Here is a 20,671-nt window from a genome sequence, read left to right as displayed (position 1 = left end):
CTACTCTCAGCAGCCTGTGTACTAGGGTGTAATCTTATGACTTTTTTTTGTTTTTAGCTTAATTGAGATTTTTATTGTGCAATGTATTTTATTAAATATTTAGTGCTATATTACATCTAGCATTAGCGAGAAAAGTAACTGGCAAGATCTAGTCAGTATGTTAAGGCAAATTGCCACAAAAATATTTTAATTTGGAAAATATATATCTTTCAATGGGAAGCTGGCCTCCATCTGTTTAAGAGCACCTTACTGGAGTTCCATTTAAACACTTTTTGAAAACTATAAGGCAGCATTTTGCACCAGCAGTAATCCTACCTTGTTCCAGGAGAACTAGCATAATCCTTTGGGGAAAGAGTACTGATCCTGTCTATTGAGAAGCAGTGAATGCTGAGGAACACTTGTTCTTCCTTTTGCAAGTCTATTTTTAGTGAAGCCAGTGACTTTAGAAAACGAGAACTCTTAAAACTTGGCCACGTGAAAAATTACAAAAACCAGTGTTCCATAATGCGCCTAAACCTGCCATAAATCTTGAGACTTATTTGTGTACTATAAAGTGGCTCAGCCTGTAAATATGGTACTGAAGTTTGTATCTATCTTGAGTACAGGCCAGTAATTTTGGCCTCGGCTTCTACAAAAGTGAGTTTGGTTTGTTCTTAACGAATTGCCACTTGGTATATGACTTATACAGCAGAACTACATTAAAAATATCTGCTGTCTGTAAAGAAAAGTTTTATAGATAAGACTGTCTACAGATACTTGCACAAAGAATTATTGGATTGGTACTGTGGGTGCTTTTAAAAATTGTACTACTCTTCTTGATTTTTGGGATGGACATGTTTGTTAATGAGTTTTCCAAATTCCAGGATATGAGAGGGGATGCTAATTTACCTAGCCCATTGTTGCACCAGAAGACTTGTTAAACATGTACCAATGCTTCTAAACATTGCTTCTCTGTATTAAGTTCCTGGAAACTGTACTGACTTCTGCCTATAAGAATCATGTACAGTTGGTATATCTGAAAAAAGTAAAATCACAGTTTTCTAATGAGGCCCAGGTTGCTTTGTATTTTGGCTAATGCATTTCTCTCATTTGTGTGTTTAACATGGCATCTTTCAGACCAAAGTTCATGCTAGGCCTGAGATTCTCTCCACTCTTTCTTTCTGCTGCTGCCTCCCACAGCAAACCCACCCCCTTTGAAATACTGCCAGAACAGTCCAGGAAACAAATATTTTTACCTTGCCTGCCCAGGATGTGATCCAATAGATCAATGACTGTAGTAAGAAAGTGGGTAAGAAAATAGATTTTCTGAGTCAGCAGAGGTTAGAAATAAACAGGTGTAACAACTTGAGGGAGAAGAGAAGTCTATGGACTTGTAGGTGAGGGGAGAGGCCCCTACAATCTTGTAAGTGTCAGGAGATCATCTTGCCCTCCATTGCCTATTACAGGCTTTCCTACACTTCAGTGTGGTATCTGTGTGTCAGGTTAAGTTTCTGACCATCCTTACTGATCTGTTTTAACACGAATGGTAATTGTTCTTGCCCAGTTTGTGGTGTTAGTACAGATTAGTGTTCCATCTAACTTTTCACACTCATGTGTGGAATGAATTTTATGTGCACCAATATGGAGGTGATGTGTCATCTCCGTATTGGTGCACATAACAAAATTCATGTGGTGGGGGGCCGAGTGGGGAAAGGGGGCTCAGGCCTGGGGTAGAGGATTGGTGTGTGGGGGTGGGTGGGTGAGGGCTCTGGGCTGGGGATGAAGGGCTCAGGGCTGGGGCAGAGGGTTGGGGTGCAGGGGCATGAGGGCTCCAGCTGTGGGGTGCAGGCTCTGGAGTGGGGCCAGGGACTAGGAGTTTAGGATGCAGGCTGCTAGGAGCTATGGCCGGAAGAGAGGACTCCACCCAGCTCCCTCTCCTGGCAGCAGTACCTGAGCTGGGGGTGGGGGAGACGTGCCTCTCCCCTGGCTGCAGCAAGTCCGGGGCAGGTTTGTGCTGAGGAAGAGGTGCCTCTCCTTGCTGCAGCCCTGAGCCCCTGCACAGGGCTTAATAAGCAGCTGCGCAGCCATGTGACCATGCAGTTTAGAGGGAACTTAGGTATAGATTGTTTAGATTTTCCTAGAGATGAAGGGAGGATCGAGAATTAGGCAAGTGTGCCTTTCAGGGCTTCATAAAGTCTGATAGAATGCACGACACAAGGAGTTCTGCTTGAGTCACTTGGGATTGGGATGACATAATTACAAATGCTATCATACTAAAGAAGCAGATGCCATCTTGAACTAAAAGAAAGGAGGGGAGATGGCCTTTTATGGGTAAGCAATCCACTCCATATTGAAACTTCAGAAAACCTATTAAATAGCACAGCTTGTATAAGGAATCTTACTCCACTTTTACATTTGCTTGAAGTGCTATAGGAGGTGTGACAGCGTCGGGCCAGATGGCTACAGGAGAGTAATAGAAGGCAGATATATTAGCCCCAGGCTAATTAGGTCCCTTTTCCTGGGTAAGGTAATGGAAGGTTCCAGAACCATCAGGAACCTTCTGGAGACAATTAAGACAGACAGACTGGCTGCAGGTGTTCTAATCAGCCTACCAAGAAGCTGCTAGAATCATTTAAGGCAGGCTAATCAGGGCACCTGGGTTTTAAAAAGGAGCTTACTTCAGTTTGTGGTGTGCGTGTGAGGAGCTGGGAGCAAAAGGCACTAGGAGCTGAGAGTGAGAATGCGGACTGTTGGAGGACTGAGGAGTACAAGCATGATCAGACACCAGGAGGAAGGTCCTACGGTGACGATAAAGAAAGTGTTGGGAGGAGGCCATGGGGAAGTAGCCCAGTGAGTTGTAGCTGTTGCACAGCTGTTCCAGGAGGCACTCTAGACAGCTGCATTCCACAGGGCCCTGGGCTGGAACCCAGAGTAGAGAGCGGGCCTGGGTTCTCCCCAAATTCTCCCAACTCCTGGTCAGAGATAGGAGGAGTCGACCTGGACTATGGGTTCATGAAAACTGAGGACTACTGTGAAGCTCCAAGGTGAGCAAATCCACCAATAAGCGCAAGACCCACCAAGGTAGAGGAGGAACTTTGTCACAGAGGATGTCTAAAATAGACACCCTATGTGTCTACTTTTGTCACCCTAAAGCTGTTCATCTCTAGAGTGTTTCCCCTTTTAGCTGCACTTGCTAATGTGACCAGCCATGGGTATTGCGTTGCTATGTAGACAAACTCTCTGTGCCTCCATTCCTATTTGTAAAATAGGGGTAATAGTACATCCCTATTTCATAGGGGTAGTATGAAGATAAATACATTAACAACTGTGAAATACTTAATTCCTATTACCATAGTATCTATACAAGTACCTAAAATAGAAACATAGTTTTCCAGTCCCTTGCTGTAATCTAGATTACCCTCTCTTAAACACAATTTGCCTCCCTAAACCTTTGTTACAGACTTCGTTTAAAAATGGTATTAACAAATCAACACATCTTTAGTACCTTGCAGTTGTGAAATCTGTCAGGTCCAGTTGGTTTCTGCTGGTAGCTTTTTTTTTTTTTTTGGATAGCATCCTTTTAATCCTGTATGCTTATGCTCCAGTCTGATGTATATAAATCCTTGTAAAAATTGCATAAAAAAGCTCTTGCAAATATCCTGAAAGGCAATAAAAACTTGACCATTAAAGTTCTGAGTAGAGGGGATATTTGCCATCTGCTGAGCTTCAGACAAAAAGATTTACAAGGTAATTATTACCCAGACAGACATTTTCTCTCTCGTTCTTCTCTCTTCTGTATCTTGGTGGAAAAAATACAAGACATCAATTTTATTGGAGAAATGTATCTTATTTAATGCTCTTAGTATTTTCTGTTAGTGTCTAAAATTGGCAGCGATCATGAGGAAATAGCAAGGTCAGGAAGACTGGAAAACATGACGAAAAGAGAAATTCTTCAGTAATAGACAGTTGTATGTATGAAACAAAGGTGAGGCGGCTCTGACAAAGGGTCTCTTAAAGGCTCTGCTCTCTCAGTAGTGCAATCTGGACACAATAGGCTTAGACTTTCCCACTTAGAAGAAGCATCCCAGAAAGCCTGAAGAAATATCTGAGGAACTTTGATTTTAAAAATGCTCACAAGAACCAGACAAGCTTGAAGGTGGTTAAAACAAAGAGGAGTAAGTGATGTTCTGAGGCTTAACTAGTTGGCTTCACAAAGTAGAATTAGCAATTGATGTGCAAAGTATTATTGGCATCATTATGATGTCTGAACAGAAGGCATGAGAAGTAAAACAGTGGGAAGCAAATTGAGAATTGTGAGAGGAGCAATTTTTGCTTATGTCATCTGTTCCTCTGCTAGTGATCAATCAATAAAACAAATCAAATGAGCCAGATTCATATGGGCAGTTTCGCTACTTGGTTTGTAAAATATACAGCTATGGGCAAGCATGATCCAGGGGGAAGGAAGGTAGGCTAGAGAGGTTAGAACAAAGGAATGGGAGCTAGGATTTTTAAGGATCAGGGAGGATGGTGTACGTAGAGCTCTGCAAATCCACAGGTGTGGATATCTGCGGATCACAGCTCGGATGCCACAGGGCATCTGCAGTACATGCTCACATGGATCGGAGCAGCTGTTACCCAACCCTCAGACTCTAGCTGGGCTGGCTGAATCACACAGCAGCTGCTAGCTATGGCCTGCTGGGCATTCTGGGAGTTGTAGTCCTCAGCTTGCTTGGCCCCAGCGTTGTGGTTGTACACGGCGAGTAGTTGTTGCTGCTTAGGGTTGCCAGCTTTTTAATCACACACAGCTGAACAGCCCTGCTCCTTCTCTGAGGCCCTGCTCACAGCCCACCCTTTCTCCAAGCCCTCCCCCACTCCTCTTGCTCTCCCCCCCCCTCACTTTCACCATGCTGGAGCAGAGGGTTTGGGTGTGGGAGGGGGTATGGGCGCTGCAGGCTAGGGATGCAGGCTCACAATGAGTGGTTTGGGGTGCAAGAGGGCTCTAGGCTGGGACAGGGGGTTGGAGTGTGGGAGGGGGTATGAGCTCTGGGAGTGCAGACTCTGATGGGGCTGGGGATGAGGGGCTTGGGCTGCAGGAGGGGGTTCAGGCACCCCCCCCACAACTCCTATTGGTTGTGGTTTCCAGCCCCTGTGACCAATGGGAGCTGTAGAACCAGTATTTGGGGTGGGGGACAGTGTGCGGAGCCTCCCAGTCCCTGGCTGCCAAGCACCTAGGGGCTGTAGGGACCTGGTAGCCGCTTCTGGGAGCAACATGGGGCCAAGTCAGGTAGGGAGCCTGCCTTAGCCCAGCTTCCTGCTGCACCACCAACTGGACTTTTAATGGCCCAGACAGTGGTGCCAACTGGAGCTGCCAGGGTCCCTTTTTGACCATTCTGGTCAAAAACTGGACATCTGGCAATCCAAACAGTCACATGTACTTGCATCTTGTGTGCCTAACTTCATGACAGGAGTGAGGTTTAGGACAAATCCTCCTGTGTGTTGGCATCTCCCATTGGCTAATGTAGGGAGTGCCTCGCTTTGCATGGTGGCTTTTGTGAATCCCATTCTTAGGTGCTTGTCTTCCCCCAGTCATTGTGCAGGGGGCCAGGCACCTGACTCAGGTTTTGTAGATCTCATTATTCCAGTGTTTTTCTAGGCTCCCAAGTCCTTTTGTAGATCTAGGCCTGCTGGTGGTAAGGGGATGCACCTATACACTTTCTAGCTCTCTCATCTATCCTCTGGCATAAGAAGTGGTCTGATCATATTAGTAGTCAGGTTTTTAGGGGCAGTGTAAAGAACTCTGAAAAGCCTTTTGCAAAATAATTTACTTACAAAGTTATAAATAGAGAACTGATTCCAAGAAAAACAAACAAAGGAAATGTAAACTGCCAGCAAATGGAATATCATTCAATGGCTGTTGAACTCTGCTGGCTTGACCAGCCCTGTAGAAGAGAAACCATCAAGGGCTCTTGACAGACATTTGCTCCCTGTTTCATGGCTATTAGAAGAACAGCCTTGGAGGAGAAGGGCTAGGAAATTCCTTGGTTTAGTAGGGCTCCTATGAATGAGTGAAATGCCTGGTTAAGCTTTCAAAACTCCCATATTGGCTGTAATGTCATGGGGACATAGATCATACAAAAAAACCACTAACTCTTGAGAATCCACCTTAGGTGTTAAACTGAGCCCCATGCATGTTGGAGCAGGATTTGGCAGGGAGGAGGGTGTTCAGTCAATGCTGTGCAGACATAGTTGATACATTAATCTTATTTACTAAATTATTGATCAATTATATTGCTAATAGTTATAGGTAGTTAGCTCATGGCATCTTAGAGCCTTCATTAAAGATGCTCAGTACATGACTGAAGTGTGCATTGTAAAATGTATCCACAGCCTGATGCAGTGAGTGACAAAGTGGGTTCACTGCTCAACAAACTGTATTTATGATGGATTTCAAGTTTCTCAGGAAGATGAAATACCCAGAGTAAATTCAAGAGTCACAAGCTCAGGAAAGGGACCAGTCATTTTTTATTATGATGGCAGTGGGTTTCTCCATTAAACCAATGGGGCTTAGAGCCCAGCCTTCAAAAATACAGTGTGCTCCATTGGCCTTTTGTTATTGGGGAGAGGAACACATGGTTCAAACGGTGCCTGAGGTCCTAAATAGAATGACTCAGTAGCATTCCCTGATTAGCTTTTAAATTTTCCTAAGCAACAAAATTCACCCTGCCCTATTTTTTAGAAAATCCTGACAGAGCGAGGAGCGGACCTGCAGCCACCACCTCCTCAGCCAGGCTCTCTTAGGCAGCCACTGCACTGCACAGAGCAGTGACCCTGAGCAGCCATCTTCAGCCATGTGAGAAGCAGCTTTGTCCCACTCCCTGCCCATGCCCTGCTGCCAGGGACAGTGGATGAATGTGCTGGGGTGGGGGAGGGGGGGAGCGTCTCCCCCCCTCCAGGTAATTCCAGTGAGGTGGGGAGAGCGGAGCGGTCCCTGGACTGGGCTCAGGGGTCACTGGGGAAGGTGCTGGGAGCAGATTCTCTGGCCTCTCCAAAGGCATGTGCTCCCTGCTGCTGTGGCCCCAGCCCCCACAGGAGCTGGCAGGATTGGCTGCCCTGGACCAGGGAGATGGCTGGAAGTTTCTCCAGGAGGAGATGGGGGGGGCGATCATGTGTCCTCCCCTTTACATCCTCCCCCTCCCAAGGCACAAGTTGTCTGTGCTTAGGTCTCTTCCTACCATGATCCTGCACCCACCAGATACCATCAAATATCATCGTGCTCTGCCAGCTCATGGGATGGTACCTGGCCAACTCTAGACTGCAGGCCTATTCAGAAGATACCCACTTATCTCTGGGATGCTGTGTGATTAAACCCTTTGTATGACATTGATCAATGACACAGGCTGCCTGTTCTGCTTTGCTTCCTCCATATCTTCTGCCTCCATGTCAAAGGTGCCTTTTAGAATTGCCAGCCTCTGCGAGATACTCTTCAGGTCAGGATAGAGAAGTACATTATACATCAGAGAAGCAAGGATTGCGCCTGTCATAGGGCCCACCCAGAAAATCTGCAGCGATAGGGAGAGGGAGACAAATAGCATATTATTATTTATTGTATGGTGATAGTGCCTAGAAGCCAGGACTCCATTGTGCTAGGCAATGATTGTAGCCCCAAATAACTTACATTCTTTGAATATGTGTCAGTATGGAGCTCAATGTTGGTATGCCTGTATTCCATGTGTATAAGCTTGAAAACTTTCAGTGTCTGGCAAGGCTGCAAATGCACCTTTTGCCTCCTCATGCTCCTGTGCAAAGGATTAGAAGGTGAAGCAAGCCTGCCCTTCCTTCAGTTCCCTCTTACCACCTGTGATAGCAAGACTGCACCTTCATTGTGGCTGACAGACTTCTAACGTTTTAAACTGGTGAAGTTACATCTTCACTCTTTTTTATTGATTTTTTTTTTGAGGGGTGGCCATTTCCTCCCAATAAATTAATTAAAAAGACAGGTTGGACAGACAGGAGGGGCCTTTTATGCCCCTCTGTATAGTGGAGTGAGGTGGTTTGTGCCAACTGCTAGTTATGGTGGAGTCAAAGGCCATGGGGTTTGTAACCCTTCTGCAATGTACCAGCAGTGACAAAGCCTGGGTCCTTATTTTAGGGCCATCTCTTCAGTTTTAGTTTGAGCCCCCAACCCAATATTCTAGGCATCTGTAATCACTCTGGGTGTCTTTGCCAGGCAAGTCTGTACTCACAAGCACAAAGGTTTAAACCAATGACCTTTATGGGGGGGAGTGATTGGAGAAAAGGGAAAGGCAGGTTGGGATAAATATTTACACTTTTAACACCTACTCTGACACACAGGGTTGGTGCAAGTTCCTCTGCTCTCAGCCTGGTGCATGCAACCGCTCTCACTTTGCTGTTATTCTGCTACAAACTGTACCCTGTGGGGTGAATCCAAGGGTTGCTTTACTCTGCCTGTTGCTCAGGTAACTAGAGCTGCTGCTCGGCTCTGTTTTCTATTTCCATGTGAAATCACTGTCTAGAATCACACCCCTTACCTCCCCATAGCCTTTTTGGCTAGAATTAAATTTATGATCCCCTCAGATGCCTTATCACAAAAAAGCCCCACAATAACACAGCAACATATAATAGCTCTGCTTCTGCTCCTCAGTTTTTGTGAGGGCCTCTTACCCCACCTCAGTAAATATGCATAGTCATCAGAGTGACCCTCCCACACTTTCATTGTCTCTGGTCTACCCAGGTGGGTTCCCAACAGGCAAATCTCAAAAATATGGACCTCAAGTACAATATTTAGTGAATGTATACCCCACTGTCCTCAAAGTACCTGCATTTAGTACACAACTGAGGTCCTGACAGCAGAGAACCCAGCCTGTATATGACAGGTTTCAGAGTAGCAGCTGTGTTAGTCTGTATTCACAAAAAGAAAAAAGGAGCACTTGTGGCACCTTAGAGACTAACCAATTTGAGCATAAGCTTTCATGAGCTACAGCTCACTTCATCAGATGCATTCAGCTCACGAAAGCTTATGCTCAAATTTGTTAGTCTCTAAGTTGCCACAAGTACTCCTTTTCTTTCAGCTTGTATATAGTATCAGCAGGGTAGCCATGTTAGTCTGGATCTGTAAAAGTGGCAGAGTCCTGTGGCACCTCCTTACAGACTATACAGCCTGTATATGAAAACCTGGGAAACCCAAGCTGCAAAGCAAAGGCAGTTTGTGCCTTAAGAATCTGACAGCCTGTTTATCACTCACAGTGAGAATTTGCTAATTCACATCCTACTTATCTAGTATGTTAAACTCAGTTTGTGGTTCTGTTTATTTACTAGGTAATCTGCTTTAATCTGTTTGCTATCACTTATAAACACTTAAACTTATTTTATGTTTTAATCCAAACCAGTGTGTGTTTGACTGGGGAAAAAAATCTCATCTTGGATACCACAAGCGTGCATGGTCCTCTTCACATTGAGGGAGAGGCAGACCAGCTGTTAAACCCATATACTGGACAGAGTTTGACCAGGGCAGGATGGTACTGCTCTGGGGTCCTAGGCTGGTGGTTAGAGAGCCTGCATGTAACTGCAGCTGGGTGTGTCCCTACCTGTGTAAATGCTGGTGAAAGTGCAAGCTGGGAGGGCTTTGCAGCTTGTCACAGCAGCACAGTGTGAGAAGAAGCCCAGGCTGGTGGGTCAGAGGGCTCAGTGGTACCCCAGTTCCAGGTGGCACCCCATGGGGAATCAGTCACACTGACCATGTCAACCTCAGTACTGAAAACCTTGTTGCAAAGACTCCTGGCTCCATCCCCTTTTCCTTCTCAGTCAAAATGGAGAAGTGCCCCCCCATACTGAGAACAAGAACAGCTTGGAACATTCAATAGGAAGCACTCTAGTTGGAGGAAGAAGCCCTTGACACAAACTAAAGATGGTGCCAAGACACTGGCAGCTATAGCTGGGGGTGAGGGAGGCTAGCTAACTGGTGCCAAGAACTGTGGAGGCAGTGGAACTGGAGCCCTTTCCAGTATCACGATTTACCTTCGACTACTGGGGGGGATATGATAGAGGCCTATAAAATCATGATGTGTTTACATTTGCCACACAAGAACTAGGCGTCACCAAATGACATTAATAAGCTTCAGGTTTAAAAAACAAACAAACAAACGAAAGTATTTCTTACTTACAATGCACAGTTAATCTGTGGAACTCTTTGCCAGAGGATATTGTGAAGGCCAAGACTATAACAGGGTTCAAAAAAAGAACTAGATACATTTATGGAGGATAGGTCCATCAATGACTACTAGACAGGATGGGCAGGGATGGTGTCCCTAGCCTGTTTGCCCGAAGCTGGGAATGGGCAACAGGGGATGGATCACTTGATGATTACTCGTTCTGTTCATTCCATCTGGAGCACCTGGCATTGGACATTGTCAGATACAGGATACTGGGCTAGATGGACCATAGGTCTGACCCAGTATGGCTGTTCTTATGTTTCTTCCAACTGCTACATAAAAAAACAACTTTGTTTTAAGAGGCCTGTTGGTCAATGTCACTGATCATGGGTTCCTGAAGGGAGGCACAAGCAGGTGATTAAACTGAACTAGCCCTATGTGGCAACAAGCAGTTGGTATACAAGGAACCCTGAGCTAAGAGTAGAAGAATCACAAGCTTTCACCTCAAGAGAAGTGAGGGCAAGAGGCCTAACACCCAACGTGGTGCACTCACAGACCAGATAGTGGGAGGGGGAAAAAGGTGTAGCTAGCCCCTTAACAGTGAAACACTGACTGATTACAAGAAGATGAAGACAACTTGGTCCCTGCCTGCAAAGTGGTACACCCAGCTAACTCAGACTTCTGGGGACCTTCCCTTCCAGGTCTTTGGAACATCTAAAGAAGAGAAAGAAAAAGGAGTACTTGTGGCACCTTAGAGGCCAACAAATTTATTTGAGCATAAGCTTTCATGAGCTACAGTTCACTTCATCTGATGAAGTGAGCTGTAGCTCACGAAAGCTTATGTCACAAGTACTCCTTTTCATTTTGCGGATACAGACTAACACAGCTGCTACTCTGAAACCTAAAGAGGAGGCTGACTCCTATGTGTCCTTCCCAGACTTTACACTGAGCCCAGTGCCTGGTGGGGAAGGAGTTGGGGATTTAGTAAGTGCTGGATTGATCACATTCAGTGCAGACATAATTGATAATGTTCAACCCATGTTACTCAGTGTTGGGTCTCAGTACATTGATATAAGGAGCTCCTAGAAATCTGGGGTGCAATAAGGCCAAATTTCAACATCTCACCCAAGGTATTTTGGAGATGGTAGAGACCCCTGGGACAGAAAGGGAAAGGACATAAATGATATTACCCAGTGAACAGTAAACTTATTGACTATGACAGCAGGGCCAAAGGATCTTGCAGGATTCATGGAGCAGCCAGTGAAGTAGATCTATAAACAGAAATGGGGAAGAAAGTATTAGGAAAATGACATGGTCTAAAGATGAATGAAGTCCAAATGAACCTCATGTTTGATTTGTCATATCTTTCTGGTTGTAGTTTAGGCAGTTAGACATTTACAAATCTCTCTCTACTAATTTATAGTTTAGTCATTATTGCTGTATGATGGGAGAAGCCTGGAATTGGCCTAGTTGGGAGTTCCTCCCACAGCAAGCATCTTGTACTGGGAGATACTGGGCCTGGCATAACAATAAGCTTTCCCCACAGCCAGCACTCCTGCCCTCCTCCTGCCTCCCAAAAGCGCTGCTTGGGTGTTCAGAATTGGTTGATTAGAAACAAATAAAAAGCATGCACTCCATTAGGTATAAACCTCTCCATGGTTTATGCAGTGCCTAACAAGCTTACCCCAATCAGGTGTCCCAGAGCAACGGATAGGCCAATGAATGTGGCTGGGGAGTTGGCATTTCTGTGTCTGTCGGTGGAAGCAAAATAACAAAGAACCAGCTGAAAGGTGAGAATGAGCTCAACAGCAACTGCTTGTCCAGAAGTGATGTTGCTCCGCACCTGGGGAAAGGGATGGCAAAGGGACTTCTTAGGAGACCACAGCAGCCCATTGACTTCTGCCCACCAGCCACACTAGGTAATGCTGCTGCCTCACACAATCCACCTCAAAAGCAGGCATCTGCAGTAACACAAGCTCCTGGGAGACTTAAGTATAACAGTGGGGGTAAGGGGATCTTTCATGGTTTGTTTCCTTAATTTTGGAGCCATGCAGTACCAACTGACCGAGTGTAGGAATGATAAGCACAGAATGTACAGATCAGGCATCGACGGCAGATTTTGGAACAGTAGTAACCAGTTTTCATAGGCTATTGAGGACAGATTTTCAGAATGGCTCAGCATCTAGCAGCTCTCATTGAGAACAATGGAGAATTCTACACATGCACATCAATTGAGAACCATGGGGGCTCTAGGGTGCAGAGCTCTTTTAAAAATCTGTTCCTTATGGTTTAGGTACTATATTGCTGGGAGCATGAAAAAGCAGAGAGGAAGGCAAGTACTCATGCAACTAAAATCCACTTAGCTGGGAATGCGTGGAAATTATTTGAAACATATGTAAACAGCAGGAATGCTCAGCTGTAGGTCCTATCTGTGGAGTCCATTAAGTTGTTCTGATATCTTGGGTGACTCTTCCTCGTTCTGAGCCTCACTTCTCATCTGTAAAAGTGTGATAGTCACAGTAATAAATGCTTAGTACATGCACAAGCCTTTACTAAGGGTAAGCACTTCCACTAGCCACTTCGTTGGCTTGACTTAAATAGACACAGATTCATGAGGTATCTAGTATAGTTTTGTTTGACCTGTATCTAAAAACCTGCCTGTACTGAGCATTCATTTCTAGCTGGTCACTTGGCAGGTTTCACTGTAAAGATCAGCCCATTTGTGTTTCCATCTTGAGCAGATGGCAGTGATTTTTATCAAAAATCCCCCTCAATTCATACCTACCACAGCACTGGCCTCCTAATTTAGGATTACAACATAATTCAGCATGGTTGGCAGTTTCTCCTCCTGCAGCGGGGTTCAGGTCAGGATTGAGGGGCATTGACATTGCTATCGGTCACTACATATAGCTACATATTAACCCAAGCCTGGACTAGCAGGGGGGCCACATAGGTAAAGAGTGAGGGGACCAGAAGAGGTGTGGTTGGGAAGCTTGCACATGTCTGGCTCATAGCAATGTTAATGGTCATTCACTTTCATCAGCACTACCTAAAAGAGGGGTGAAGAACTCACTGTGTTAATGGCTAAGCTTCCTCGGACCTCTGCAGGCGTCACTCCATACAGCGTGGCTGCTCCAGCGATGCCTCCGGCCAGCTGGGCAACCATATAGCAAGCAGCTCTTGCCAGAGAGATACGAGAGCCAAGCAGGAAGGCCATAGTCACAGCTGGGTTGATATGAGCACCACTGACATGCCAGGCAATCTGGACCACAGTAGCTGCAGCCAAGTTGAAGGTAATAGAGATCTGTAAGATGGTGGGGAGGGCTGAGGGCCAGCGGAGGGCTGAGCCCAGGCCAAAGAAGACGTAGATGGAGGTGGCTAGGAACTCTGAGAAAACAGCCCGATAAAAGGTCACAGACAGCACCTCCTTCCACATCCTCTCATGAGCCCAACAGTGAGAGGGACAGAGGGAGTTTCTAATGCTGGAGCTCCTTTTTACTGGAGAATATTTGAGGAAACACTATGTAAATAAGTAAGTTTGTAAACTTGGGCAGGACCAGGAAATCCAGAACCTGGAAATTCTTCAGTGAAGGAATGTGTTAGACCTACCCAGTTCAGTACACATCAGTGCTCCTTCGTCACCCCACTCCCCACTGTCCCAGGGTCTTAGCTCCCAGTACTAGACTTAACCTAATTTCTGAACCTCAGAAATGAGTGTGTTTCATTGCTGGGTTGTCATCTTAGTGTAATATAGGCAGGGCAGACGAACTCCTGTGGGGACCCTGGAATTCCACACACAGACCAAGACCTGTGCACACCCTCCCTCAAACCCCACCACAGGGTTTGTGGGGTTTTGGAATGGACAGTCAGAGGAGAAGATAATGGGGACTGGGGTGAGGGAGTGGAGGAGCTGGGGTGGGAGGGACCATATGGATGGGGGAGCCTTGTGGATATTGGGGAGGGCTTGAAATGGGTTGCTTGGGAATGGGGGGCTCAAGTAGGTGGGAGATTTTATAAGTGGAGGTTCATGGTGGGGCAGGAGGCTGGATGGGTTTGGTGGTTGGGGGAACCCTGAGGGAAATATGGTGGGGGGGTGCCTGGGTGGGGCATTAAGAAGCAGGCTGACCAGGAAGGAATGGGGCAGTGAGGTGGGATGATGTGGTTGAGGGGATTAAGGATGGACTCAGGCAAGTTGGAGTGGTGGAGCAGTGAGGGGCATAAGAATAGCCGGAGAGAGGGAGATGGAGGGGCCTGGGGATGTTCAGGATGGGGTGATAGGGAGGGTGGAGTTCCCTTGGGCTGGGTGGGTATTTCTGGGCTGGGGGAGCAAGGAGGACTGGGAGAGGCTGGGCTGGGACTCAGGAGGGGGTGCGCGGTTGGTTGGGAGGCACTGGGAAACCCAGGAGAATTTGGGGGCCTGGGGAGTTGTGGGGTGACCCAGGGAATGGGGAGGAGCAGGATGAGGTAGCTGCAGGAGGTTGGGGGAGGGGGAAGATTGCAAGCTGGAGATTGCAACTCCCACAATGCTTGGGAACTGGTGGGGAGCAGCATTCTGGAGGTACAGAACACAGATTGCAACTCCCATGATGCCTTTGATGGAATCTGGAGCTAGTGATCAGTAGGGCCCTACCAATTTCACAGCCATGAAAATCATGTCACAGACTGTGAAATCAACCCTGCCCCATGAAATCTGATCTCCCCTGCTGCTGGGAGTCCAGGAATCCTAACTTCTAGTCCAGCCATGCTGGGGAGGGACAGGAATTGTCCTTCTCCTGCATGGCTACTCTTGGTGGGGAGATCAGACCCGCCTCCGGAAGCAGCGCAGAAATGAAGGTGGTATCCCCTCACTTCTGTGCTGCAGCAGCCCAGGAGCTGGGCTCCGGCCTTCCATTTAACCCCACGACTCCTGCCACAGCTCCAGGTCCAGGTGTGGCTTCCTCCTGCAACTGGGGCAGGCTGGGCTCTGGCCTTTGCAGCTCCTCCCCCCGCTCTGCCTTTGCGGCTCCTACCACTGCTCCAGCACCAAACCCAGGGCTTCCTCCTGGTGGCTGCAGCCGGAGCAGGGGCAGCTTGGGCTTGGGGCTTCTTCCCTTGCAGCTCCTGCCGGGTCTCAGGATGACCCGGTAGGGGCTTCTGCCCTGGGGCTTCTCTGGGGCTGGGGCACCCATTTTTTCTGGGGGCCCCCCAAATTGGGCAGGGGCCCCTGCCTTAATCTGTCCCTGGCCTGAACTAATAGCTAGGAGCCCCTGGCTGGGACACTCCCTGAAGCATGGGGGAGATCCTACCCACTTCCAGGAAGCTCCTCTAACTGCATGAAGCTGGGAGGGTGCTACCTTCAGAGCCCAGCTCTAAAGGTAGCACAGAAGTGAGGGTGGCAACTTTGCAACCCCCCTCATGATCCCATTTGGGGTCAGGACCTCCACAGTTACAGCAGGGTGAAATTTCAGATATAAACATCAGACATCATGAAATTGACCAACTGAAAAATCCTCTGGCTGTGAAATTGACAAGAATGGACGTGAATTTGGTAGGGCTGTAGTGATCAGGAAAGACCTGATGAGAAACTTTGAAAAAAAACCCACCACACACCTTCTGTTTGGTTTTAAGTAATAACATAATAAAGTTTGTAAGACATTTGCCTTCAGCGTCACCTAACCAGACTAATCCATTACATCCTCAAACTTGGCATTTCTATTTTCTGAGTCATATCACCCGCCCTCAAGAATTGGCATGGTTATTTCTCAGAATCACTGGTGTAATAAGGCCCCAAAGTGCACTGATGCAAGAATAGGTTAGGGACCCCATCGCAATTTCAGGTCATAGTCCTCAAAAGCCCCCAGGCACCCAGCCCCCAGCCTACCCCCTGTCCCAACATCCTCTGTTTTCCCACAACTCATTCATGCCCCCCACCCCCCAATAACACCCTCTCCCCCAAACCCTCACTCCCCAAAGCACAGCCAGAACTCATTCCACCAGCTCCTCAGCCACCAGCCCCGGGATTTTCCTGTCCACTCATCCCCCACCCAGCACTTTGCTCTCATCCTGAACTTGGGCAGTTCCTCCTGCTCCTAGCTATCCTGAGGTTCTGCACATGCCCATGGCCAGCCCCCAGATTTGAGCAATGAATGGCATTGTCACCTAATACACAGGCTTGCAGTGCCACTCAAGTTTGGCCTGGACACTTCATCATAATTAAGGGCAGCTGGGCCAAATTTGAGTGGCACTGTGACTCCATGCCCCAACTTGCAAATCCACTCAGGCAAATTTAGCCCCACTGCCCCCTATCATAGTAGAGGTGGTGGGGCCAAATTTGAGTGAGTAGCATTGTGACACCAGGAAAAGTGCTGCTCCAGTTGGTTGGGTTCCCATAATCTTGTGGGTCCTGGCACTACCGCACCACTGGCATCATTGTGGCTACAATGCTGCAACCTTTTCTGCATATATAAAGCAGAATCAAAACTTAGGATCCAAACCTGCCTGAACTTTGGGAAATATTTATAAGTAGAAGTGGTGGATGGTAGTGATAAGGAGAAATGAAACCATTTGAAGTGTGAAAAAATGTAAGCACAACTTTCATCACAAGATAACAAGGAAGCAAACCAAACCCTGAAACTAGTTTGGTCAGTTTTGCTTCCTGGTCCTCCTGTGCTAAACCTAGTGCTGCTGTGTTTGGGTTTCCCCCCTCCAGCATTCCCTGTTTTCACTGCTCTATCTACTCAAGTGAGATATTTTTAAGGGGCGGGGGGGAGCTAATCCTTCTGCTAACATCCCAACAGTAACAAAGGTCAGTCCGTCTTCTACGAGATTCTCTTTAATTTTGGCTTGAGCCCCCTACTCACTAATATGGGAACTTGCTCTGGGTGCCTTTGCCAAGCAAGTCTAATCACTCATAGGCAGAGGTTTAAACAAATGACCTTTATGGGTGGGGGAAGAGTTGGAGAAAAGGGAAAGGCAGGTGGAACTGGGATAAATATTTATACTTTTACACCTTATGCTACTATTTCCCCACAGTCCTAAACAATTTGATACTAAATGGCTGATGCAATTAGTTTTGTCTTCCAGCCTCACACTTGCCGTTCATTGGTTGACAACTTCCCTGTGACATACCCATGTATGCAAATCCTACACCCTAGTCTAATAACCATTGTATAAAATATGCATTCTGAGGTTTCAGGTGCAATTTCAGGTTGAGGGAAAGGGTCGGGATAGGGATTAAGATTAGGGATCTGGTTAGGTTAGGGTTAGGATGAGGTGAGGGGTAGGGAGGGCTGTCTTTAGGCATACGCAGCTACATAGGGCACCTGAAAATTTGGGGCACCACTGGGTCTTAGTGTCCACCCATCTCACTTTCTATCCTTTCCTGCAGGCTCCCTCAGCTGGCTGCTGCAACCTGGTGAGTCTTCCTCAGGAGGGGATCTAGTAGTTAAAAGTGAAAAGAAAAGAGTACTTGTGGCAGCCTGCCAGACTTATTAGCACAACACTGAAACTGTTAAAGAGCCATTCAAGGGGTAATGAAGCCATTTAACAGGCATTTGCCAAACCCCAGGTATATACTGTCAGTTTCTGAATTTACTGAGAAAAACAGTTGTGCATTACTTTAATAATTTATTCAGAACATGTCAGTCTACAGGACCTTAGTTTAAAATTTGCTTTAAAAATATTTTATTAGTGTGTTGAAGATTATAAATTCACATCTCTAAAAAAAAAATCCTTGTATAGATTTTTAGATTCACAATCCTCTTTAGCCTTAAATAAAAAGAAAAGGAGTACTTGTGGCACCTTAGAGACTAACCAATTTATTTTAGCATGAGCTTTCGTGAGCTACAGCTCACTTAATCAGATGAAGTATCTGATGAAGTGAGCTGTAGCTCACGAAAGCTCATGCTAAAATAAATTGGTTAGTCTCTAAGGTGCCACAAGTACTCCTTTTCTTTTTGCGAATACAGACTAACACGGCTGTTACTCTGAAACCTGTCATTTAGCCTTAAATGTTTGCCTTTTCAGACTTTTTTTTTTTTTTAAAACCACACACACACAAATCCTTCAAAAGACCACCCTTATCTAAAAGACACATTCTAATGACTGGTTTCAGAGTAACAGCCCTGTTAGTCTGTATTCGCAAAAAGAAAAAGGAGTACTTGTGGCACCTTAGAAACTAACCAATTTATTTGAGCATAAGCTTTCGTGAGCTACAGCTCACTTCATCAGCTGCATACTGTGGAAGGTGTAGAAGATCTTATTATACACATAAAGCATGAAAAAATACCTCCTCCCACCCCACTCTCCTGCTGGTAATAGCTTATCTAAAGTGATCACTCCCCTTACAATGTGTATGATAATCAAGGTGGGCCATTTCCAGCACAAATCCAGGGTTGAACAAGAACATTGGGGGGGGAGGGGTAGGAAAAAACAAGGGGAAATAGATTGCCTTGCATAATGACTTAGCCACTCCCAGTCTCTATTCAAGCCTAAGTTAATTGTATCCAATTTGCAAATGAATTCCAATTCAACAGTCTCTCGCTGGAGTCTGGATTTGAAGTTTTTTGTTGTAATATAGCAACTTTCATGTCTGTAATCGCGTTACCAGAGATTCAAGTGTTTTCCGACTGGTTTATGTTGTTGTCATCATGAATAGGTCGGAATATGAACAAGAGGCTGCTCGGCAGCTCTCCAACACCACTTTCTACAAGCCATTACCCTCTGATCCCACTGAGAGTTACCAAAAGAAGCTACAGCATTTGCTCAAGAAACCCCCTGAAAAAGCACAAGATCAAATCTGCACAGACACACCCCTGGAAGCCCGACCTGGGATAATCTATCTACTCCCCAAGATCCATAAACCTGGAAATCCTGGGCGCCCCATCATCTCAGGCATTGGCACCCTGACAGCAGGATTGTCTGGCTATGTAGACTCCTTCCTCAGGCCCTACGCTACCAGCACTCCCAGCTACCTTCGAGACACCACTGACTTCCTGAGGAAACTACAATCCATCGGTGATCTTCCTGATAACACCATCCTGGCCACTATGGATGTAGAAGCCCCCTACACCAACATTCCACACAAAGATGGACTACAAGCCGTCAAGAACACTATCCCCGATAATGTCACGGCTAACCTGGTGGCTGAACTTTGTGACTTTGTCCCTACCCATAACTATTTTACATTTGGGGACAATGTATACCTTCAGATCAGCAGCACTGCTATAGGTACCCGCATGGCCCCACAGTATGCCATTTTTATGGCTGACTTAGAACAACGCTTCCTCAGCTCTCGTCCCCTAACGCCCCTACTCTACTTGCGCTATATTGATGACATCTTCATCAACTGGACCCATGGAAAAGAAGCCCTTGAGGAATTCCACCATGATTTCAACAATTTCCATCCCACCATCAACCTCAGCCTGGTCCAGTCCACACAAGAGATCCACTTCCTGGACACTACAGTGCTAATAAGCAATGGTCACATAAACACCACCCTATACCGGAAACCTACTGACAGCTATTCTTACCTACATGCCTCCAGCTTTCACCCTGACCATACCACACGATCCATTGTCTACAGCCAAGCTCTGCAATACAACCGCATTTGCTCCAACCCCTCAGACAGAGACAAACACCTACAAGATCTCTATCAAGCATTCTTACAACTACAATACCCACCTGCAGAAGTGAAGAAACCGACTGATAGAGCCAGAAGAGTTCCCAGAAGTCACCTACTACAGGACAGGCCTAACAAAGAAAATAGCAGAACGCCACTAGCTGTCACCTTCAGCCCCCAACTAAAACCCCTCCAACGCATTATTAAGGATCTACAACCTATCCTGAAGGATGACCCAACACTCCCACAAATCTTGGGAGACAGGCCAGTCCTTGCCTACAGACAGCCCCCGAACCTGAAGCAAATACTCACCAGCAACCACATACCACACAACAGAACCACTAACCCAGGAACCTATCCTTGCAACAAAGCCCGTTGCCAACTGTGCCCACATATCTATTCAGGGGACACCATCACAGGGCCTAATAACATCAGCCACACTATCAGAGGCTCGTTCACCTGCACATCCACCAATGTGATATATTCCATCATGTGCCAGCAACGCCCCTCTGCCATGTACATTGGTCAAACTGGACAGTCTCTACGTAAAAGAATAAATGGACACAAATCAGATATCAAGAATTATAACATTCATAAACCAGTCGGAGAACACTTGAATCTCTCTGGTCACGCGATTACAGACATGAAAGTTGCTATATTACAACAAAAAAAAAAACTTCAAATCCAGACTCCAGTGAGAAACTGTTCAATTGGAATTCATTTGCAAATTGGATACAATTAACTTAGGCTTGAATAGAGACTGGGAGTGGCTAAGTCATTATGCAAGGTAACCTATTTCCCCTTGTTTTTTCCTACCCCCCCCCCCCAGACGTTCTTGTTAAACCCTGGATTTGTGCTGGAAATGGCCCACCTTGATTATCATACACACTGTAAGGGGAGTGATCACTTTAGATAAGCTATTACC

The 20,671-nt window shown here is 46.3% G+C and overlaps 1 protein-coding gene across 1 annotated transcript; it reads right to left on the bottom strand.

The window, feature by feature from the left end:
• Positions 1 to 7,340: 7,340 nt before the first annotated feature.
• Positions 7,341 to 13,584, bottom strand: AQP6 (aquaporin 6). Its single transcript, XM_077838556.1, has 4 exons — positions 13,222 to 13,584; positions 11,833 to 11,991; positions 11,339 to 11,419; positions 7,341 to 7,538 (listed from the first exon to the last, which is right to left on the bottom strand). The coding sequence occupies exons 1-4, from the start codon at positions 13,582 to 13,584 to the stop codon at positions 7,341 to 7,343; spliced, it is 801 nt and encodes a 266-aa protein (XP_077694682.1).
• Between the last annotated feature and the right edge of the window lie 7,087 nt (positions 13,585 to 20,671).

This window comes from Eretmochelys imbricata, chromosome 20 (assembly GCF_965152235.1).
Source record: "Eretmochelys imbricata isolate rEreImb1 chromosome 20, rEreImb1.hap1, whole genome shotgun sequence".
NCBI classification, from domain to species: domain Eukaryota; kingdom Metazoa; phylum Chordata; order Testudines; family Cheloniidae; genus Eretmochelys; species Eretmochelys imbricata.
This window is presented reverse-complemented; position numbering and strand designations above follow the sequence as displayed.

Bases quoted from the DNA above. Each gene is read 5' to 3' on its own strand.
- AQP6 (XM_077838556.1), bottom strand. From the start codon at position 13,584: ATGTGGAAGGAGGTGCTGTCTGTGACCTTTTATCGGGCTGTTTTCTCA. The intron at 11,992-13,221 runs GTGAGTTCTTCA...CCCTTTCCCCAG, and splicing joins GAAGCTTAGCCATTAACACA to GTGCGGAGCAACATCACTTC. The intron at 11,420-11,832 runs GTAAGCTTGTTA...TTCTGTTTATAG, and splicing joins CTCTGGGACACCTGATTGGG to ATCTACTTCACTGGCTGCTC.